This window comes from Spodoptera frugiperda, chromosome 10 (genome assembly GCF_023101765.2).
Source record: "Spodoptera frugiperda isolate SF20-4 chromosome 10, AGI-APGP_CSIRO_Sfru_2.0, whole genome shotgun sequence".
NCBI lineage: Eukaryota > Metazoa > Arthropoda > Insecta > Lepidoptera > Noctuidae > Spodoptera > Spodoptera frugiperda.
In genome coordinates this window covers 9,065,791-9,087,131 of record NC_064221.1, presented here as the reverse complement: position 1 = coordinate 9,087,131, position 21,341 = coordinate 9,065,791, and the positions used below count along the sequence as shown (strand labels likewise).

General features: G+C 37.4%; 5 protein-coding genes and 1 pseudogene across 5 annotated transcripts; all 6 read right to left on the bottom strand.

Moving 5' to 3' along the window:
* Window positions 1-843: 843 nt before the first annotated feature.
* Window positions 844-2,010, bottom strand: LOC118277255 (serine/threonine-protein kinase PITSLRE-like). The gene has a single exon (XM_035595977.2). It carries the CDS (start codon window positions 2,008-2,010, stop codon window positions 844-846), a length of 1,167 nt encoding a protein of 388 aa, XP_035451870.2.
* A 3,741-nt stretch (window positions 2,011-5,751) lies between these two features.
* LOC126911169 (cyclin-dependent kinase 11B-like) lies at window positions 5,752-6,399 on the bottom strand. The gene has a single exon (XM_050696568.1). It carries the CDS (start codon window positions 6,397-6,399, stop codon window positions 5,752-5,754), a length of 648 nt encoding a protein of 215 aa, XP_050552525.1.
* Window positions 6,400-8,097: 1,698 nt separating this feature from the next.
* Window positions 8,098-8,757, bottom strand: LOC126911168 (cyclin-dependent kinase 11B-like). The gene has a single exon (XM_050696567.1). The coding sequence runs from the start codon at window positions 8,755-8,757 to the stop codon at window positions 8,098-8,100; it is 660 nt and encodes a 219-aa protein (XP_050552524.1).
* A 1,692-nt stretch (window positions 8,758-10,449) lies between these two features.
* LOC126911167 (serine/threonine-protein kinase PITSLRE-like) lies at window positions 10,450-11,728 on the bottom strand. The gene is made up of 2 exons (XM_050696566.1): window positions 10,878-11,728; window positions 10,450-10,648 (listed from the first exon to the last, which is right to left on the bottom strand). The coding sequence occupies exons 1-2, from the start codon at window positions 11,726-11,728 to the stop codon at window positions 10,450-10,452; spliced, it is 1,050 nt and encodes a 349-aa protein (XP_050552523.1).
* A 1,184-nt stretch (window positions 11,729-12,912) lies between these two features.
* LOC118277704 (cyclin-dependent kinase 11B-like) lies at window positions 12,913-16,620 on the bottom strand (annotated as a pseudogene).
* A 1,621-nt stretch (window positions 16,621-18,241) lies between these two features.
* Window positions 18,242-19,564, bottom strand: LOC118277688 (cyclin-dependent kinase 11B-like). The gene has a single exon (XM_035596594.2). The coding sequence runs from the start codon at window positions 19,562-19,564 to the stop codon at window positions 18,242-18,244; it is 1,323 nt and encodes a 440-aa protein (XP_035452487.2).
* Between the last annotated feature and the right edge of the window lie 1,777 nt (window positions 19,565-21,341).

Genomic DNA, 21,341 nt, shown 5'->3' with positions numbered 1-21,341 from the left:
GGAAGCTTCCCAATTAATCGACAGAGTGCAACGTGGACATTATCCGACTTCAGTGATGGTTTGGTGGGGTGTTAGCTATGAAGGAGTGACTGAGCCATATTTTTGTGAAAAAGGTATCAAAACATCGGCACAAGTATATCAAGATACCATTCTTGAGAAGGTAGTTAAGCCTCTTAACATCACCATGTTCAATAACCAAGTATGGTCCTTCCAGCAAGACTCGGCGCCGGGTCATAAAGCTCGGTCCACGCAGTCTTGGTTGGAAGGGAACGTTTCGGACTTCATCAGAGCTGAAGACTGGCCATCGTCTAGTCCCGATCTTAATCCACTGGATTATAATTTATGGTCAGTTTTAGAGAGTACAGCTTGCTCTAAACGCAATGATAATTTGGAATTTATATATGATTGGCAGTGAAGGATTTTCCCATAGAAAGAATGCGTGCTTCTAGTGATAATTGACCTCAACGTTTAAAGGACTGTATTGCAGCCAATGGAGACTACTTCAAATAAGCTTTTTATATTTTTAATTGTTGTATTAAACTAAAACACTTTCAAAGTTAAAAAAAAAAATTTTTCTTTATTACAATATTTATGGCAAGACTAGGTATACCTTGTTTTAATATGTAGAAAAACAACATCATTCAATTTATAAAGTAAATTTTTATTTCATACTAATCTTATATTTATACATCTTACAATACATTACAAAAAGGACATATACTTATTTACAAACTTAACTACACAATACATTTTATATACAATAACTATTATTTACATTTAATTACTACTTCTCGAAGAACGCAACTGGAGCCAGAGCCAAGAACCGCAGCCGTGCGTGAGAGCTCAGCGAGCGGACGACGTCATGAACATGGCCGGCTCCATCGCCACCGGCTGCTCGCTGAAGTATGTGTGCTCTAACGCAGCGGCTGCTGTGATCCTCCTTGAAGGATCGTAAGTCAAGAAACCTTGCAGCAAAGATAGTCCTTCTTTTGATAGTAGTTCACGACTTATCATTTTGCGCAACTCGCCCGGAGGATAGTCGTCGAACGTAATCATTTGTACCATTGGTGATTCGCTGTAACCCGGCCAAATGGAGTCTGAAGGCGTCCCCAAAGCCACAAATATCTGGGTGATCTGGTCCAACTCAGATGTGCCGGGAAACAGGGGCAGCAATGTTATTAATTCTGCGAATAAGCACCCAACACTCCACATGTCGACAGGCGAGGAGTATTCGTTGAACAGCAGCAAAAGTTCAGGTGCCCGATACCAGCGCGTAACTGCGGCTGGCGTATACTGCCCAGGAGGGAATTTATAGTTTCGGGCCTTACCAAAATCTGCCACTTTCAGCACACCTTCGTTCGACAACAAGATATTGCTTGTTTGTAGATCGCAGTGTATGACGTGATGGTCGTGAAGGTGTTGTACTGCCTTCAACAACTGCTTCATCAGGCATTTCACCTGTTCTACTGAAAACAATTGCTGGTTACTTTGCATTGTCTCCATGAAAGTCTTCAAGTCGTAGTCAATGAGCTCCATGACTATGAATACTTGGTCACATCTGGAACTCGACGCAAGTCCTCGGCCTGCGACAATATTGGGATGCTTCATCCTCAGCAACATACCGAGCTCTCTCCGAGCGGCGATGGAGTATCCTTCCCTTTCATTAATTTTCTTAAGTTGTTTGAGGGCAACCATTTCACCCGTCTGTTTGTCTTTGGCGGCATGGATCACTCCGAATACTCCTTCATCAATTCTGTTGAGATATGTGAACTCGTCCACAGATCGAACAGATCGCCAACGTTGGTACGACGGACGGAAAGGAGATTTAGCACGAGTGGTTCGTTGTTCTTCTTGTGTATTCCTCTTGGACGTCTTGTGCTTATGATTATGTCTTTCCGTCGGTCTTTTGTTCTTGTAGACTCTGTCCTTTGCAGTCTTCTTCAAACCGCTTTTGCGAGACGAAGAATCATCTCGAACTCCAACTGACGTTTGATTGTTCACAGAAACCATGATTTAAAGATATTTTAAACCAACAATCACTTCACTTCACAATGTGTAGATAGTCACTGTCTGCAGTCGAAACTGTAAGTGTGCACGTTCTTGAAAAATCCTCCCTTATATAGGCCCTAAAATTACCACGCATCCTGAGAGATAAGAAAGCAGCGAATGGGTGCATTCATAGAAACACAATAGAGTAGTTTACAAATAGGTCTTAATCGAACTTTTGACAACTCCTTATCTTAATTGGTGGCTTATCGATGCACCCGAAACCTATTGTATTGTTTGCAGCTACAAGTTACAAATTCATGTGAATTTTATTGTAACTACCGATCATTATTATTATTCCTCAAAGTAATATTTTGTTTTAAAACATATTTAAAAAATAGGTGTCTCGTATCGTGTGAAATAACCATATAGCAATCAAGCATCACGCAAAAGCTGCTAGTATGGAGTTGAATGAAATTCCCAAATATAGGTTCTGGTCTACTCTCTTTGAACACATATTTTAAGCATATTTATATGCTTTAGCAGCCAGCATCTTGTGCCAGCTTTTCTTCTTTCAAGCAACTCTTTTCCCTACCAAAGTCTATGATTCGATTCGGTAGTCCTACTAAAAATCTTGACCTCGTATTAAATTACTTCTGTTGAAACCAGAACTTAAAATCTATTTTACCTGACTACTATGTGTAGTACTATATAATTTACTGACTAGTATACTATGTATAGTTGTTTGTAGAAAACAATAAAAATGTAATTGGATTTATAAGCTCCCATACATGTAGTTACTCTTTGTACCTGCTTTGGAGTTTCTTGCTCGTTCTTCTCCATTCGAAGCAACACTTTGGAACGAGCGCCTAGCTTCACTGACGAACAGACTGACGGACAATTCAATTTGACGTTTCAAAAGTACCTAATTTATGATTAATTGAAATAAATGCATTGACTTAGACTTCGACTTTTGAAAATTTCTTTATCGAGAATGCTAAACTTTCTTTAGTTTACTACCGGTGGACACCCAGTAGTCAAAATGTTCAACTCATTCTGCACAATCTTGTAACTAGATGATATTTTGTCTTTACTACTTTAAATCATTTACATTTAAAAGGCCCATTTACTAATATCGGAAATATTTGATTAACTACTGATACGTAATTAATAAGTATAATGAAATACAGACGTCTAATGACAGATATTGGATTATGATCGGTTGTTATATAATGTCGGCCGTTAGATAATGAGTTTAAATGAGTTTCATTTAAACTTTTGACAATTCGTTGTTTTGTTTGTTATGAAAGAATTGTTTTATTGCCATTTTTTTTTATTTCATATTAGAAGAAAGGCTAGTTGCTTCTTTTATTTATTATTTGATAATTATAAAAATAAAATCTTTATTTGCCGAAATATGGTACAAAAAAAGTGGTAACAGTAATTATGTAGCTAAGCACACTTCGCCTTCAGTAGACAAAAACTTAAAGAATAGGGTTACTTAACATAAAATTATATTATACAGCATTTTTTCTAGAGCCTACTGCTCTCTCCCGTCCAGCCCTAATGTTAGGAAGTTGTATCTTTAGCTCCCCCAGAGCAGCAATTTAGAATCCTTCCGTTTCGTTTAGAGCTTTAAGCCGTTTCAGAGCAACTATTTCGTCTGTTGACTTATCGCGAGCTCTATACACAACGCCGTATGCTCCCTCGTCAATTTTATTAAGATATTGGAACTCTTTAATGGACCGACTGTCCTTTGACACTAGGTGGAAGTTAGTTTGAGCATCAGTAGGTTGTTTTTGTTCATATTTATTCTTTTTACGTTTCTTGTCGTTGTAAGATTCTAATCTATTAGATTTGATCCATACTTCCAAGGGCATCCTGTATAGGCCCTAAAAATAACCACGCATCTTGAGAGATACTAAAACACTGAATACACCCGTATTCATAGTAACACAATAGGGTAGTTCACAATAAATTAAAACAGATACTGTTTTGTCAAGCTAAAACAATTAATTTTCTCAGAATTTTTCACGACTCCTTATCTGGATCGCTGGCTTATCGCTGCACCCGAAACCTATTGTATTGTGCGCAGCAATAAGTAAGAAATTCGTGTGACCTTCATTGTATATTGTCACTCAAAGTAATATTTTTACTGTTTTAAAACATAATTTAAAATACCAGGTAGTAGCTGATGTAGGTATCTAAAGAAAGTTAAATGTAAGCTTCGTGTGTTTTAAATTTGAATCAAGCATCACGCAAAAGCTGTTCTTAGCTAGCGAGTTGAATGAAATGCTCAAATATAGGTTCTAGCCTACTAACATACTATTACTAACTTTGGACACATTATTTCAGTACAAGTCTTATGCCAGCTTTTAGCCTTACAAAATTCCCTTACATGTGGTTTGTTTATACCAAGGTTTTGTCTGGATTTGATTAGTGATCAGTTAAAGCAGATGAATGGGTAACTCAAACAGTTTTAAGTAGTACCCTTTTTTCCGTATTTAGATTAGCTTATACTATTACCGAGTACTGATCACTGTCCACCGACTGTATCGATATCGGAACGTGGCCGGCTCGATGGCCACCGGCTGCTCTGTGCAGTATGCTCTAATGCAACGGCTGTTGTTATGCTTCTTGTGAGATTATAAGTTAAAAATCTATATATTTAGAGGTTTAGAATGAAGATTGGTTAACAATTTTAGCTGCTAGACTCAGTTTATACAAGATCTGAGTCAAAGAGCTTCAAAGCGTTATACCTGATTATTTACACAAAATAGCCACTTCTTAAAATTCGTAATATTTGTGATTAGGACATTAACTATCTGTGCGTAATTAACAAATAAAATGAAATACAGACGTCATGTCACAGATATTGGATTATGATCGGTTGTTATATAATGTCGGTCGTTAGATAATGAGTTTAAATGAGTTTCATTTAAACTTTTGACTATTCGTTGTTTTGTTTGCTAACAAAGAATTGTTTGTTTGCCAAAAGAATTTTGTTTCATATTAGAAGAGAAGGTTATTACCTAGTTATAGTTATGTACGTCAAAGTAGATAGTAAACTACATAGAAGTTCATTTAAAAAAGTAACTTCTGCCCCCAACTTTGTCTGTGTGATATAAGTACGATGACTTTTGGCAGATTGTTTTGTTTCAGTTTCCAAAACAAATTATGTCCTTTTGTGTATATTACACTTTTTAGAAGTTTATTGAAAAATCTCGTGAAAATAAAAATTGGTCTTGTAATAGTTCGTATTTTGATTCTGATACATAATTATTGTTTACAGTTATTATGATTATATAACAAAATAAACATCGTATAAACCACTTTTTGTACTCTCTAATAAAACCCACTTAAAACTGTGTTTTCCTTATATAGATAAACATTTTCTAGTATCATAACATAAAGACAGGAACAATTAAACAAAATGTATTTACTGTAAACAAAATATTTTATTTATTGGTTAAATGTGTATAAATAACGCGTACATAATAATTAAATAAAAAACTATAATTATACTAATTTTACAATCACAAATATATTTACACACGTATACTTCAATAAAAAATTATTATACATTAAAAACTATAACTTAAAAATTAAATCCTAAATTGAGATATTCATGAAACAACTTACATCTAGTGATATTATAATTTTAACTAATAATAAACGAATACTGCTTAAAATTAAACTATTACTAAAATAAAACTAAAACCTATTTACAATTCTATCCAATGCGTCTAGCGAGTGCCGCAACCGCTAAGGGTGAGAGCCGCAATCCTCCTCCGGTTCAGTGGCGGAGTACTGGTCACTGTCCTCCGACTGCATCGCCATCGGGAACATGGCCGGCTCGATGGCCACCGGCTGCTCCTTGAAGAATGCGTGCTCTAAAGCAGCGGCTGCTGTCACTCTTCTAGCCGGATTATATGTTAATAACCCTTCCAATAAAGATAAACCGCTTTCGGAAAGATCTTTGCAGTTTATCTTTTTGCGCAACCCGCCCGGTGTATAGTCGTCTAAAATGATGTTTTGTATCGATGGTAACGAGCTGAAGCCGGCTGAAGGCGTTCCCAAATCCATAAAGATCCGGTTCAATTGATCTAAGTCAGACGTACCAGGAAACAGTGGACACAAGTAAACCAATTCGTACAATATACACCCGATACTCCACATGTCAATGGGAGTGGAGTATTGTGGGCTGAGCAACAGCAGTTCAGGCGCACGGTACCAGCGCGTGCACACGCCGGGTGTATATTGTTGAAGAGGGAATCCATACTCTCGAGTCATTCCAAAGTCGGCTATTTTTAAAACACCGTCTTTCGATAGCAGGATGTTGTGAGTCTTGAGATCTCTGTGTATGATATGATTGGCATGAAGATACTGTACCGCCCTCAGCAGTTGCGACATCAGGCATTTTACGTGTTCTGGGCCGAATAGCAAATGGTTTTGCCGCATCGTCTCCAAAAACTTCTCAACTGGTGCGGTACGTACTCCATTACCACATACACATGATTTCTTTTAGAGCTCACTGCTATATCCCATCCTGCGACAATGTTGGGATGTTTTAGTTTAAGCAGAGTGTTTAATTCCCTCTCAGCAGCAATGGACAATCCTTCTGTTTCGTTAAGCGCTTTAAGTCGTTTCAGAGCCACTATATCGTCTGTTGACTTGTCGCGAGCTCTAAACACAACGCCGTATGCTCCTTCGTCAATTTTATTTAGACACTCAAACTCTCTAATGGACCGACTCTCCTTTAACGCAGTACGGAAGCAAGGTTCAGCATCAGTTGGTTGTTTTCGTTCTTCTTTAACCTTTTTCCACTTCTTGTCGTTGTAGCTCTTTTTCTCTCTCCTTATAAAATCTCTGTATTTATCGATTGCTGCTTGTTTCAGTCCACTTGTTTCCTTATGAGATTTTTGAAGTGCAGCTTTAAGTGGCGAGCGTGATGCAGCACCAGCACTGTCTTGATTTGATATTTCAATCTCGTTCACAGAATACATTGTTAGTTTGAAACTATTACGATCACTTTACTTCACAATGTGTAGGTAGTCACTGGCGTCAGTCTAAACTGTAAGTGAACGCGTTCTTGAAGATCCTCCCTTATATAGGCCCTAGAAATTACCACGCATCCTGAGAGATAAGAAAACACTGAATGGGTGTATTCACAGTAACACAATAGGGTAGTTTACAAATATTTAAAATAGACACTTTTTGACAATGCTAGAATTAATTTTCGATAACAAACTTTTGTCAATTTAAAATTCTTTGTTAAAAGTAATGGTTTTTTACTGCGAGTGGACACCCAGTAATAAAAATCTTCAACCCATTCTACGTGATATTTTACTAGATGTGATTAGTAAAAGAAGACAAATAGGTACGTCAGAAAAGGTTTTGATCATACATTCATTCAGTCATTGATGCATATTAGTTTATTGAAAAAAAAAACGAGTTTACCTTCGTATGAAATAAAATAATATTTGAAGTAGGTTTTTAAAAAAGTGGTATTTTTTTTAATACTACCGACGAGCATGCATGAATAGACTAATGTGTGACTACTTCCATGTTAGACAGGCGTGCTGTTATGTATGTATGTATTTGTATGGTATTTTTTTCTGTCTTTTGTGTATATTACACTTTTTAAACGTTTATTGAAAAATCTCGTGAATATTAAAATTGGTCTTAAAATATTTAGTAACATTTATTTTTTTATTAACATTTTCTAGTATCATAACATAAAGTCAGGAACTGTTTAATTAACAAAATGTATTTACTGCATAACAAAATATTTTAATTTTTGCTTAAATGTGTATAAATTAGGCGTACATAATAATTAAATAAAAAAAACTATAATTATATTAATTTAACATTCACAAATATATTTACATACGTATACTTCAATAAAAAGGTATATTATACATTTAAAAACTACAACTTACAAATAAATTCTTAATTGACATATTCATAAAACGACTTACATCTAGTGATATTATAATTTTAACTAATAACTAATAATAAATGAAGGCTGCTTAAAATTAAACTATTACTAAAATAAAACTAAAAACTATTTACAATTCTATCCAATGCGTCTAGCGAGAGCCGCAACCGCTAAGGGTGAGAGCCGCAATCCTCTTCCGGTTCAGTGGCGGAGTACTGGTCACTGTCCTCCGACTGCATCGCCATCGGGAACATGGCCGGCTCGATGGCCACCGGCTGCTCCTTGAAGAATGCGTGCTCTAAAGCAGCGGCTGCTGTCACTCTCCTTGCCGGATTATACGTCAATAACCCTTCCAATAAAGATAAACCGCTTTCGGAAAGATCTTTGCAGTTTATCTTTTTGCGCAACCCACCCGGTGGATAGTCGTTCAAAATGATATTTTGTATCGATGGTAATGAGCTGAACCCGGGCCAAGTTGCGTCTGAAGGCGTTCCTAAATCTATAAATATTTTGTTCAACTGATCTAAGTCAGACGTGCCAGGAAACAGTGGACACAAGTAAACCAATTCGTACAATATACACCCGATACTCCACATGTCAATGGGAGTGGAGTATTGTGGGCTGAGCAACAGCAGTTCAGGCGCACGGTACCAGCGCGTGCACACGCCGGGTGTATATTGTTGAAGAGGGAATCCATACTCTCGAGTCATACCAAAGTCTGCTATTTTAAGAACACCGTCTTGGGTCAGTAGGATGTTGTGAGTCTTGAGATCTCTGTGTATGATGTGATTGGTATGAAGATACTGTACCGCCCTCAGCAGTTGCGACATGACACATTTTATGTGTTCTGGGCCGAACAGCAAATGGTTTTGTCGCATCGTCTCCAAAAACTTCTCAACTGGTGCGGTACGTACTCCATTACCACATACACATGATTTCTTTTAGAGCTCACTGCTATATCCCATCCTGCGACAATGTTGGGATGTTTTAGTTTGAGCAGAGTGTTTAATTCCCTCTCAGCAGCAATGGATAATCCTTCTGTTTCGTTAAGCGCTTTAAGTCGTTTCAGAGCCACTATATCGTCTGTTGACTTGTCGCGAGCTCTAAACACAACGCCGTATGCTCCTTCGTCAATTTTATTAAGACACTGAAACTCTCTTATGGACCGACTCTCCTTCAACGCAGTACGGTAGCAAGGTTCAGCATCAGTTGGTTGTTTTCGTTCTTCTTTAACCTTTTTCCACTTCTTGTCGTTGTAGCTCTTTTTCTCTCTCCGTATAAAATCTCTGTATCTATCGATTGCTGCTTGTTTCAGTCCACTTGTTTCCTTGTGAGATTTCTGAAGTGCAGCTTTAAGTGGCGAGCGTGATGCAGCACCAGCACTGCCTTGATTTGATATTTCAATCTCGTTCACAGAATACATTATTAGTTTGAAACTATTACGATCACTTTACTTCACAATGTGTAGATAGTCACTGGCGTCAGTCTAAACTGTAAGTGAACGCGTTCTTGAAGATCCTCCCTTATATAGGCCCTAAAAATTACCACGCATCCTGAGAGATAAGAAAACACTGAATGGGTGTATTCACAGTAACACAATAGGGTAGTTTACAAATATTTAAAATAGATACTTTTTGACAATGCTAAAATAAATTTTCGGTAACAAACTTTTGTCAATTTAAAATTCTTTGTTAAAAGTAATGGTATTTTTACTGCGAGTGGACACCAAGTAATAAAAATCTTCAAACCATTCCACGTGATATTTTTACTAGATGTGATTAATAAAAGAAACAAATAATTACTTCAGAAAAGGTTTTGATCATACATTCATTCAGTCATTGATGCATATTAGTTTATTGAAAAAATTAAACGAGTTTACCTTCGTATGAAATAAAATCATTTTTGAAGTAGGTTTTTAGAAACGTGTTATTTTCTTAATGCTACCGACGAGCATGCATGAAAAGACTAATGAGTAACTACTCCCATGTTAGACAGGCGTGCTGTATGTATGTATGGTATTTTTTTCTGTCTTTTGTGTATATTACACTTTTTAAACGTTTATTGAAAAATCTCGTGAATATTAAAATTGGTCTTAAAATATTTAGTAACATTTATTTTTTTATTAACATTTTCTAGTATCATAACATAAAGACAGGAACAATTAAAGAAAGTGTATTTTCTGTAAAAATATATTTTATTTTTTGGTTAAGTGTGTATAAATAACGCGTACATAATAATTAGATAAAAAAATATAATTATATTAATTTAACATTCACAAATATATTTACACACGTATACTTCAATAAAAAGGTATATTATACATTTAAAAACTACAACTTAAAAAATAAAATTATTAATTGACATATTCATAAAACGAATACACAAAACTTACGTCTACTGATATTATAATTTTAACTAATAACTAATAATAAACGAAGGCTACTTAAAATTAAACTATTACTAAAATAAAACTAAAAACTATTTACAATTGTATCCAATGCGTCTAGCGAGAGCCGCAACCGCTAAGGGTGAGAGCCGCAATCCTCTTCCGGTTCAGTGGCGGAGTACTGGCCACTGTCCTCCGACTGCATCGCCATCGGGAACATGGCCGGCTCGATGGCCACCGGCTGCTCCTTGAAGAATGCGTGCTCTAAAGCAGCGGCTGCTGTCACTCTCCTTGCCGGGTTATAAGTCAATAATCCTTCCAATAAAGATAAACCGCTTTCGGAAAGATCTTTGCAGTTTATCTTTTTGCGCAACCCGCCCGGTGTATAGTCGTCCAAATTGATATTCTCAATATATTTCAATATATATATTTTGTACCGATGGTAACGAGCTAAACCCGGGCCAAGTTGCGTCTGAAGGCGTTCCCAAATCCACAAATATCCTGTTCAACTGATCTAAGTCAGACGTGCCAGGAAACAGTGGACACAAGTAAACCAATTCGTACAATATACACCCGATACTCCACATGTCAATGGGAGTGGAGTATTGTGGGCTGAGCAACAGCAGTTCAGGCGCACGGTACCAGCGCGTGCACACGCCGGGTGTATATTGTTGAAGAGGGAATCCGTACTCTCGAGTCATTCCAAAGTCTGCTAGTTTTAAAACACCGTCTTGAGACAGCAGGATGTTGTGAGTCTTGAGATCTCTGTGTATGATGTGATTGGTATGAAGATACTGTACCGCCCTCTGCAGTTGCGACATCAGGCATTTTACGTGTTCTGGGCCGAATAGTAGATGATTTTGCCGCATCGTCTCTAAAAAACTTCTCAACTGGTGCGGTACGTACTCCATTACCACATACACATGATTTCTTTTAGAGCTCACTGCTATATCCCATCCTGCGACAATGTTGGGGTGTTTTAGTTTAAGCAGAGTGTTTAATTCCCTCTCAGCAGCAATGGACAATCCTTCTGTTTCTTTAAGCGCTTTAAGTTGTTTCAGAGCCACTATATCGTCTGTTGACTTGTCGCGAACTCTATACACAACGCCGTATGCACCTTCGTCAATTTTATTTAAACACTCAAACTCTCTAATGGACCGACTCTCCTTTAATGCAGTACGGTAGCAAGGCTCAGCACCAGTTGATTGTTTTCGTTCTTCTTTAACCTTTTTCCACTTCTTGTCATTGTAGCTCTTCTTCTCTCTCCGTATAAAATCTCTGTATTTATCGATTGCTGCTTGTTTCAGGCCACTTGTTTCCTTGTGAGATTTTTGAAGTGCAGCTTTAAGTGGCGAGTGTGATGCAGCGCCAGCACTGTCTTGATTTGATATTTCAATCTCGTTCACAGAATACATTGTTAGTTTGAAACTATTACGATCACTTTACTTCACAATGTGTAGATAGTCACTGGCGTCAGTCTAAACTGTAAGTGAACGCGTTCTTGAAGATCCTCCCTTATATAGGCCCTAAAAATTACCACGCATCCTGAGAGATAAGAAAATACTGAATGGGTGTATTCACAGTAACACAATAGGGTAGTTTACAAATATTTAAAATAATTATACACTTTTTGACAATGCTAAAATTATTTTTCGATAACAAACCTTTGTCAATTTAAAATTCTTTGTTAAAAGTAATGGTTTTTTTACTGCGAGTGGACACCCAGTAATAAAAATCTTCAACCCATTCTACGTGATATTTTTACTAGATGTGATTAGTAAAAGTAAATTAAATTAGTAAAAGTTTATTGTATTAAAATGGGCCTTCGTTGCCTGATGTAAATCAATAAATAAATAAAAAGAAGACAAATAGGTACGTCAGAAACGGTTTTGATAATACATTCATTCAGTCATTGATGCATATTAGTTTATTGAAAAAAAAAACGTGTTTACCTTCCTATGAAATAAAATAATATTATTCGAAGTAAGTTTTAAAAACGTGGTATTTTCTTAATGCTACCGACAAGCATGCATGAAAAGACTAATGAGTGACTACTTCCATGTTAGACAGGCGTGCTGTTATGTATGTATGTATGGTATTTTTTATTCTGTCTTTTGTGTATATTACACTTTTTAAACGTTTATTGAAAAATCTCGTGAATATAAAAATTGGTCTTAAAATATTTAGTAACATTTATTTTTTTATTAACATTTTCTAGTATCATAACATAAAGTGAGGAACAATTAAACAAAATGTATTTACTGTAAAACAAAATATTTTATTTTTTGCTTAAATGTGTATAAATAACGCGTACATAATAATTGAATAAAAAAAATATATAATTATATTAATTTAACATTCACAAATATATTTACACACGTATACTTACAATAAGAAGGTATATTATACGTTTAAAAACTACAACTTAAAAATTTAATTCTTAATTGAGATATTCATAAAACGACCTACATCTAGTGATATTATAATTTTAACTAATAACTAATAATAAATGAAGGCTGCTTAAAATTAAACTATTACTAAAATAAAACTAAAAACTATTTACAATTCTATCCAATGCGTCTAGCGAGAGCCGCAACCGCTAAGGGTGAGAGCCGCAATCCTCTTCCGGTTCAGTGGCGGAGTACTGGTCACTGTCCTCCGACTGCATCGCCATCGGGAACATGGCCGGCTCGATGGCCACCGGCTGCTCCTTGAAGAATGCGTGCTCTAAAGCAGCGGCTGCTGTCACTCTTCTAGCCGGATTATACGTCAATAACCCTTCCAATAAAGATAAACCGCTTTCGGAAAGATCTTTTGTGTTTATCTTTTTGCGCAACCCGCCCGGTGGATACTCGTTCAGAATGATGTTTTGTATCGATGGTAACGAGCTGAAGCCGGGCCAAGTTGCGTCTGAAGGCGTTCCCAAATCCACAAATATCCTGTTCAGTTGATCCAAGTCAGACGTGCCAGGAAACAGTGGACACAAGTAAACTAATTCGTACAATATACACCCGATACTCCACATGTCAATGGGAGTGGAGTATTGTGGGCTGAGCAACAGCAGTTCAGGCGCACGGTACCAGCGCGTGCACACGCCGGGTGTATATTGTTGAAGAGGGAATCCATACTCTCGAGTCATGCCAAAGTCTGCTAGTTTTAAAACACCGTCTTGGGTCAGTAGGATGTTGTGAGTCTTGAGATCTCTGTGTATGATGTGATTGGCATGAAGATACTGTACCGCCCTCAGAATTTGCGACATGAGACATTTTACGTGTTCTGGGCCGAATAGCAAATGATTTTGCCGCATCGTCTCCAAAAAACTTCTCAACTGGTGCGGTACGTACTCCATTACCACATACACATGATTTCTTTTAGAGCTCACTGCTATATCCCATCCTGCGACAATGTTGGGGTGTTTTAGTTTAAGCAGAGTGTTTAATTCCCTCTCAGCAGCAATGGACAATCCTTCTGTTTCGTTAAGCGCTTTAAGTCGTTTCAGAGCCACTATATCGTCTGTTGACTTGTCGCGAGCTCTATAAACAACGCCGTATGCTCCTTCGTCAATTTTATTTGTCAATTTTATTTAGACACTCAAACTCTCTAATGGACCGACTCTCCTTTAACGCAGTACGGAAGCAAGGTTCAGCATCAGTTGGTTGTTTTCGTTCTTCTTTAACCTTTTTCCACTTCTTGTCGTTGTAGCTCTTTTTCTCTCGGCGACGGCGCCCTCTCGCGTCCGGCACTGATACAAGCCATGGTGCGTAGCGAGGGGGACTGGGATGCCGTCTCCTCCTTCTGCGAAGCAGTCATGCTAGCTAAGGAGGAGGCGGGGCGCGTGAGAGAACGAACCTCTTCACGCCCCAGCCGTCGCGAGAGACACTCCGGGCGTCGGGGATCGCGCGACGATCTCCGGCCACCGTAAGTGCGGGTCTGTGGACGGCGAGCAAGGGTAGCTCGCCGCCCGACCAGAACCAGACCCGTGTGTGCGGCGCGTCGCGTTCTGCGCGCGCCTCAAAGAGCCATCAGACCACCACAGATGGGGCCCAGTAGGGCTGATGCCTAATCCGGAGCTGCGGACTACCTAGCGGGTTTACCGGGGCTCCGGCTCGACGGGCAGGAGTAGGAACGGGGTGGTTTTTAGTCAGTAAGAGTCTGACACTCCCTCTCGCCTCGCCCAAGGCGGGAGAGGTCATTGGATGATTTTCCACCCTGAAAAAAAAAAAGCTCTTTTTCTCTCTCCGTATAAAATCTCTGTATCTGTCGATTGCTGCTTGTTTCAGTCCACTTGTTTCTTTGTGAGATTTTTGAAGTGCAGCTTTAAGTGGCGAGCGTGATGCAGCACCAGCACTGTCTTGATTTGATATTTCAATCTCGTTCACAGAATACATTGTTAGTTTAAAACTATTACGATCACTTTACTTCACAATGTGTAGATAGTCACTGGCGTCAGTCTAAACTGTAAGTGAACGCGTTCTTGAAGATCCTCCCTTATATAGGCCCTAAAAATTACCACGCATCCTGAGAGATAAGAAAACACCATGAGTGTATTCACAGTAACACAATAGGGTAGTTTACAACAATCTAAAATATACACTTTTTGACAATGTTAAAATGCAACGGCTGTTGTTATGCTTTTTGTGAGATTATAAGTTAATAATCTATATCTTTAGAGTTTTAGAATGAAGATTAGATAATAATTTTAGCTGATAGACTCAGTTTATACAAGATCTGAGTCAAAGAGCATCAAAGCGCTAAACCTGGTTATTTACAAAAAATTAGCACTTCTTAAAATCCGTAATACTTGTGGTTAGGACATTAACTCTCTGTGCGTAATTAACAAATAAAATGAAATGAAATACAGACGTCATGTCACAGATAATGGATCATGATCATTTGTTATATAATGTCGGTCGTTAGATAATGAGTTTAAATGAGTTTCATTTAAACTTTTGACTATTCATTGTTTTGTTTGGTAACAAAGAATTGTTTGTTTGCCAAAAGAATTTTGTTTCATATTAGAAGAGAAGGTTATTACCTAGTTATAGTTATGTACATCAAAGTAGATAGTAAACTACATAGAAGTTCATTTAAAAAAGTAACTTCTGCCTCCAACTTTGTCTGTGTGATATAAGTACGATGACTTTTGGCAGATTGTTTTGTTTCAGTTTCCAAAACAAATTATGTCCTTTTGTGTATATTACACTTTTTAAACGTTTATTGAAAAATCTCGTGAAAATAAAAATTTAGTATTTTGTTCCTGATACATAATTATTTCAGTTATTATGATTATATAACAAAATAAAAATCGTACAAAATCACTAATCTCGCGAGATTTGCATTCCCTACTAAAACCCACTTAAAACGGTGTTTTCTTTATTTAGATAAACCTTTTCTAGTATCATAACATAAAGACAGGAACAATTAAACAAAATGTATTTACTGTAAAACAAAATGTTTTATTTTTTGGTTAAATGTGTATAAATAACGCGTATATACAAATTGAATAAAAAACTATAATTATATTAATTTAACATTCACAAATATATTTACATACGTATACTTCAATAAAAAGGTATATTATACATTTAAAAACTACAACTTAAAAAATAAAATTATTAATTGACATATTCATAAAACGACTTACATCTAGTGATATTATAATTTTAACTAATAATAAAGAAAGGCTGCTTAAAATTAAACTATTACTAAAATAAAACTAAAAACTATTTACAATTCTATCTAATGCGTCTAGCGAGAGCCGCAACCGCTAAGGGTGAGAGCCGCAATCCTCTTCCGGTTCAGTGGCGGAGTACTGGTCACTGTCCTCCGACTGCATCGCCATCGGGAACATGGCCGGCTCGATGGCCACCGGCTGCTCCTTGAAGAATGCGTGCTCTAAAGCAGCGGCTGCTGTCACTCTTCTAGCCGGATTATACGTTAATAATCCTTCCAATAAAGAGAAACCGCTTTCGGAAAGATCTTTTGCGTTTATCTTTTTTCGCAACCCGCCCGGTGGATAGTCGTTCAGAATGATGTTTTGTACCGATGGTAACGAGCTGAAGCCGGGCCAAGTTGCGTCTGAAGGCGTTCCCAAATCAATAAATATTTTGTTCAACTGATCTAAGTCAGACGTGCCAGGAAACAGTGGACACAAGTAAACCAATTCGTACAATATACACCCGATACTCCACATGTCAATGGGAGTGGAGTATTGTGGGCTGAGCAACAGCAGTTCAGGCGCACGGTACCAGCGCGTGCACACGCCGGGTGTATATTGTTGAAGAGGGAATCCATACTCTCGAGTCATTCCAAAGTCGGCTATTTTTAAAACACCGTCTTGGGTCAGTAGGATGTTGTGAGTCTTGAGATCTCTGTGTATGATGTGATTGGTATGAAGATACTGTACCGCCCTCAGCAGTTGCGACATCAGGCATTTTACGTGTTCTGGGCCGAATAGCAAATGATTTTGCCGCATCGTCTCCAAAAACTTCTCAACTGGTGCGGTACGTACTCCATTACCACATACACATGATTTCTTTTAGAGCTCACTGCTATATCCCATCCTGCGACAATGTTGGGATGTTTTAGTTTAAGCAGAGTGTTTAATTCCCTCTCAGCAGCAATGGACAATCCTTCCGTTTCATTTAGAGCTTTAAGCCGTTTCAGTGCAACTATGTCATCTGTTGATTTATCGCGAGCTCGATAAACAACGCCGTATGCTCCCTCGTCAATTTTATTTAGACACTGAAACTCTCTAATGGACCGACTCTCCTTTAATGCAGTACGGAAGCAAGGTTCAGCATCAGTTGGTTGTTTTCGTTCTTCTTTAACCTTTTTCCACTTCTTGTCGTTGTAGCTCTTTTTCTCTCTCCGTATAAAATCTCTGTATCTATCGATTGCTGCTTGTTTCAGACCACTTGTTTCCTTGTGAGATTTCTGAAGTGCAGCTTTAAGTGGCGAGCGTGATGCAGCACCAGCACTGTCTTGATTTGAAATTTCAATCTCGTTCACAGAATACATTATTAGTTTGAAACTATTACGATCACTTTACTTCACAATGTGTAGGTAGTCACTGGCGTCAGTCTAAACTGTAAGTGAACGCGTTCTTGAAGATCCTCCCTTATATAGGCCCTAAAAATTACCACGCATCCTGAGAGATAAGAAAACACTGAATGGGTGTATTCTAGTAACACAATATGGTAGTTTACAAATATTTAAAATAGACACTTTTTGACAATGCTAGAATTAATTTTCGATAACAAACTTTTGTCAATTTAAAATTCTTTGTTAAAAGTAATGGTTTTTTTACTGCGAGTGGACACCCAGTAATAAAAATCTTCAAACCATTCTACGTGATATTTTTACTAGATGTGATTAGTAAAAGAAGACAAATAGGTACGTCAGAAAAGGTTTTGATCATACATTCATTCAGTCATTGATGCATATTAGTTTATTGAAAAATAAAAACGAGTTTACCTTCCTATGAAATAAAATAATATTATTCGAAGTAAGTTTTAAAAACGTGGTATTTTCTTAATGCTACCGACAAGCATGCATGAAAAGACTAATGAGTGACTACTCCCATGTTAGACAGGCGTGCTGTTATGTATGTATGGTATTTTTTTCTGTATCCTTATTTAGTACAGTGAGAAACAATAAATAAAATGTAATCACTGTAGAACATATCAATTGTATAACCTACATTACATTCACGTTTTTTTTTCCTAGAATATCGGATAATGAGATGCATATAAATAATTACAACCAGCAACTTTAAAAGAAAAATCTCAAATAATTATTATTGCAATATATTTATTTGAACTTATAATAAATGAACGCTGTCTAAAATTAAAGTAGTGCTAGTACAGACCTAAAAAGTATTTACATTTTTTACATCCAAACTACTAATTTGCAGTATATTATAATTATCAATCTACATATTCTATTCTATTGTTAAGTACGTCGTTGTCTAATGCGCTTAAAGTAGTACTATAGTGAGAGCCGCGATCCTCTTCCAGTTCAGTGGCGGAATACTGACCGCTGTCCACCGACTCCATCGCTATCGGGAACCTGGCCGGCTCGATTGCCAGCGGCAGCTCCTTGAAGTACTCGTGGTCTAAGGCAGCGGCGGCTGTCAGTCTTCTTGCAGGATCATATGTCAATAATCCTTCCAGTAATGACAAACCGATTTCAGAAAGATCTTTGCAGCTTATCTTTTTGCGCAACCCGCCCGGTGGATAGTCGTCGAAAATTATGTTTCTCATCGCCGGTAACGCACTGTAGCCGGGCCAAATTGAGTCCGAAGGCGTACCCAAATCCAAAAATATTCTATTCAACTGATCCAGTTCAGATGTTCCGGGAAACAGTGGCCACAAGTTAATTAGTTCGCCTAATATGCACCCGATACTCCACATGTCAATGGGAGTGGAGTATTGTGGGCTCAGCAACAGCAGTTCAGGCGCACGGTACCAGCGCGTGACCACGCCGGGTGTATATTGCTGAGGAGGGCATTCAAACTCTCGAGCCAATCCGAAATCTGCCACCTTTAGAACACCATTTTGGGCCAAAAGAATGTTGTTAGTCTTGAGGTCTCTATGTATAATGTAATTGTCATGAAGATGCTGTGTTGCAGTCAAAAGTTGGATCATAAGGCATTTGATATGTTCTGGGGAGAACATTAGATGATTTTGTCGCATCGTCTCTAAGAAAGTTCTCAATTGGTGCGGCACGTACTCCATCACTACATATACATGGTTTCTTCTAGAACCCACCGCTATCTCCCGCCCCGCGACAATGTTGGGATGTTGTATTTTCAGTAAGGTTCGGAGTTCCCTCTGAGCAGCGATGGAAAATCCTTCCTTTTCGTTGAGAGCTTTGAGTCGCTTCAGAGCAACTATTTCGTCTGTTGACTTATCGCGAGCTCTATACACAACGCCGTATGCTCCTTCGTCAATTTTATTGAGATACTGGAACTCTTTAACGTTTCGACTGTCCTTTAACGCTGGATGGAAGGGAGGTACTGCATCAGTAGATTGTGTTGGTTCTTCTTTATTCTTCTTCAATTTCTTGTCATTGTAGATTTTCTTTTCTTTCCGCATATCGTCTTTGTATCTATCCATCAATGTTTTTTTCAGACCACTCATCCATTGTTGGTTTTTACGAAGTAAAGCTTTAGGTGGCGTTTGGCTTAACGAGCGACCAGCATTGTCTTGAACTCCGTCTGATACTTCGATCACGTTCTTAGAATTCATGATTAGTTTAAAAGTATTACGATCACTACACAATGTGTAGTCAACGTCTGCAGTCTAAACTGTATGTATGTTTGCTGATGATCCTGCGTTATATAGGCCCTGCTAATCATTTTCCTGGTCATTACTGAGGTTAATGAACTAATGTTTCTTACAGAAGGTTTAATGTGCTAATTAGTTAATTTCAAGAATGTCTAACGATCAAATCAGGTATAATTAAGAAAGTACTCTTTATTAAATACTGTTTTTGGTTCAAGTAAAATTAAGCGCATTTTTAGACATTTTGGAGTTTAGAATTTTATCAGGAATCAAGGTCTTCGAAGATTTAGATAATTTTGGATATTAGACTCTATTATATAATGCGCAGGTGACCTGGATTACGTACAGTACACGCTCGTGGAGCGCCCAGCATGGGCCTCAGAGTGGCAGGTCCTGGTTACCAGAATCGGGCGAGACCTGTGTCTGACAGCAGCAATTAAGGCTATGCTGAAAGATACATAAAATTGAGGGAAAGTGGCGTCCTTTTGTGAGACAGAGCCAGTTAAGGTTGCCAAGGCAGTTTTAGTGAGGTAAAAATCCCACGCTCCCTACTCAGAAGAAAGAAGTCATAGAAAGACCATAGTTCAAATTCAAAAGGCCATAAAAAACACATTATTTACATAAAGAGCCCACAAACAAATATTCTCAAAATTTTTATTAGGACATTAGCTACATATTTATACGTAATTTCAAATGTAATGAATCTATTAAATAACAATTAATTTGCGACACATTAAAACTATATTTTTAACAATTATTAAAGAGCTTTTAACGACTACTGGATAAAATGCCATGCAACTAGGTACTTAACCGACTAAACTGTGTCGTAATCTCTTTTCCATTGTAGATTTATGTTGAGCAATTGAGTTCTAAGAAAAAAATAATATGAGAAAACAGTAAGTTTGGTGGAGTCATGCTTCGTCACGGATGAACCGGCTAGATCGGAATGATACTATGGCTTCACAGAAAAACGACTTGGTACAACGCTTGTGTTGTGTTTCACAGTTGTGATTGAAGTTATCGAAGAGAATTTTTTTTAACTAAAACAAAACAACATTTTTATTTTTCTGTTTTTACTTTATTGATCCTTATGACAATTTGTTTTATTCGTATGAAAAGGTTTACCACAAAGAAAAATTTATATATTTCATTACTATTTAATACGCATATTAAAATACAAATGAAGCACTTTCCTCTTATAAACGAGAGGACATTACATAATAATTTTATCAATGATAAACAGATTATTATGTTATAAACGAACTGTAACAAAACAATAGTGTAACTAGTAAGCAAGCTCGTGAGGCTGAGTTGTAGCGCGGCGTCCACGTAGAACAGGCCACACACACGGATCTTGTGGAAGGAGGCGCGGTGCAGGCGTAGCACGTTCTTGTACAGTCTTCTCTCATACTCTGTGAAGGCAATTTGAACCTTATTAATAAAGTTTACAGCTTATAATACAATAATAATCATCATCATCATTATTATCATCAGCCTAAAGACGTCCACTGTTGAACGAAGGCCTCTCCCTTAGTACTCGACATAATATCTCCACAGCTTATAATAAACTTGGTAATTAAAAAATTGAGAAGCAATTACTGTTTTGTGTGATCATGACGACATGAGAACAAATGAAAGTTTAATTTAGCAAAGCAAATAAATAAGAATAATGTTAATATTGATAAACACCAGAGAGGACGGCCTAAGAAAAAAATACCATGAAAAAATAGCACCAGATATA

Coding starts and splice junctions, on each gene's coding strand:
- LOC126911167 (XM_050696566.1), bottom strand. CDS start 11,728: ATGTATTCTGTGAACGAGATTGAAATATCAAATCAAGACAGTGCTGGC. Junction 10,649..10,877: donor TGGAGTATCGGGTGTATATT/GTACGAATTGGT, acceptor TCTTTCCGAAAG/CGGTTTATCTTTATTGGAAG.
- LOC126911169 (XM_050696568.1), bottom strand. CDS start 6,399: ATGTCGCAACTGCTGAGGGCGGTACAGTATCTTCATGCCAATCATATC.
- LOC126911168 (XM_050696567.1), bottom strand. CDS start 8,757: ATGTCGCAACTGCTGAGGGCGGTACAGTATCTTCATACCAATCACATC.
- LOC118277255 (XM_035595977.2), bottom strand. CDS start 2,010: ATGGTTTCTGTGAACAATCAAACGTCAGTTGGAGTTCGAGATGATTCT.
- LOC118277688 (XM_035596594.2), bottom strand. CDS start 19,564: ATGAATTCTAAGAACGTGATCGAAGTATCAGACGGAGTTCAAGACAAT.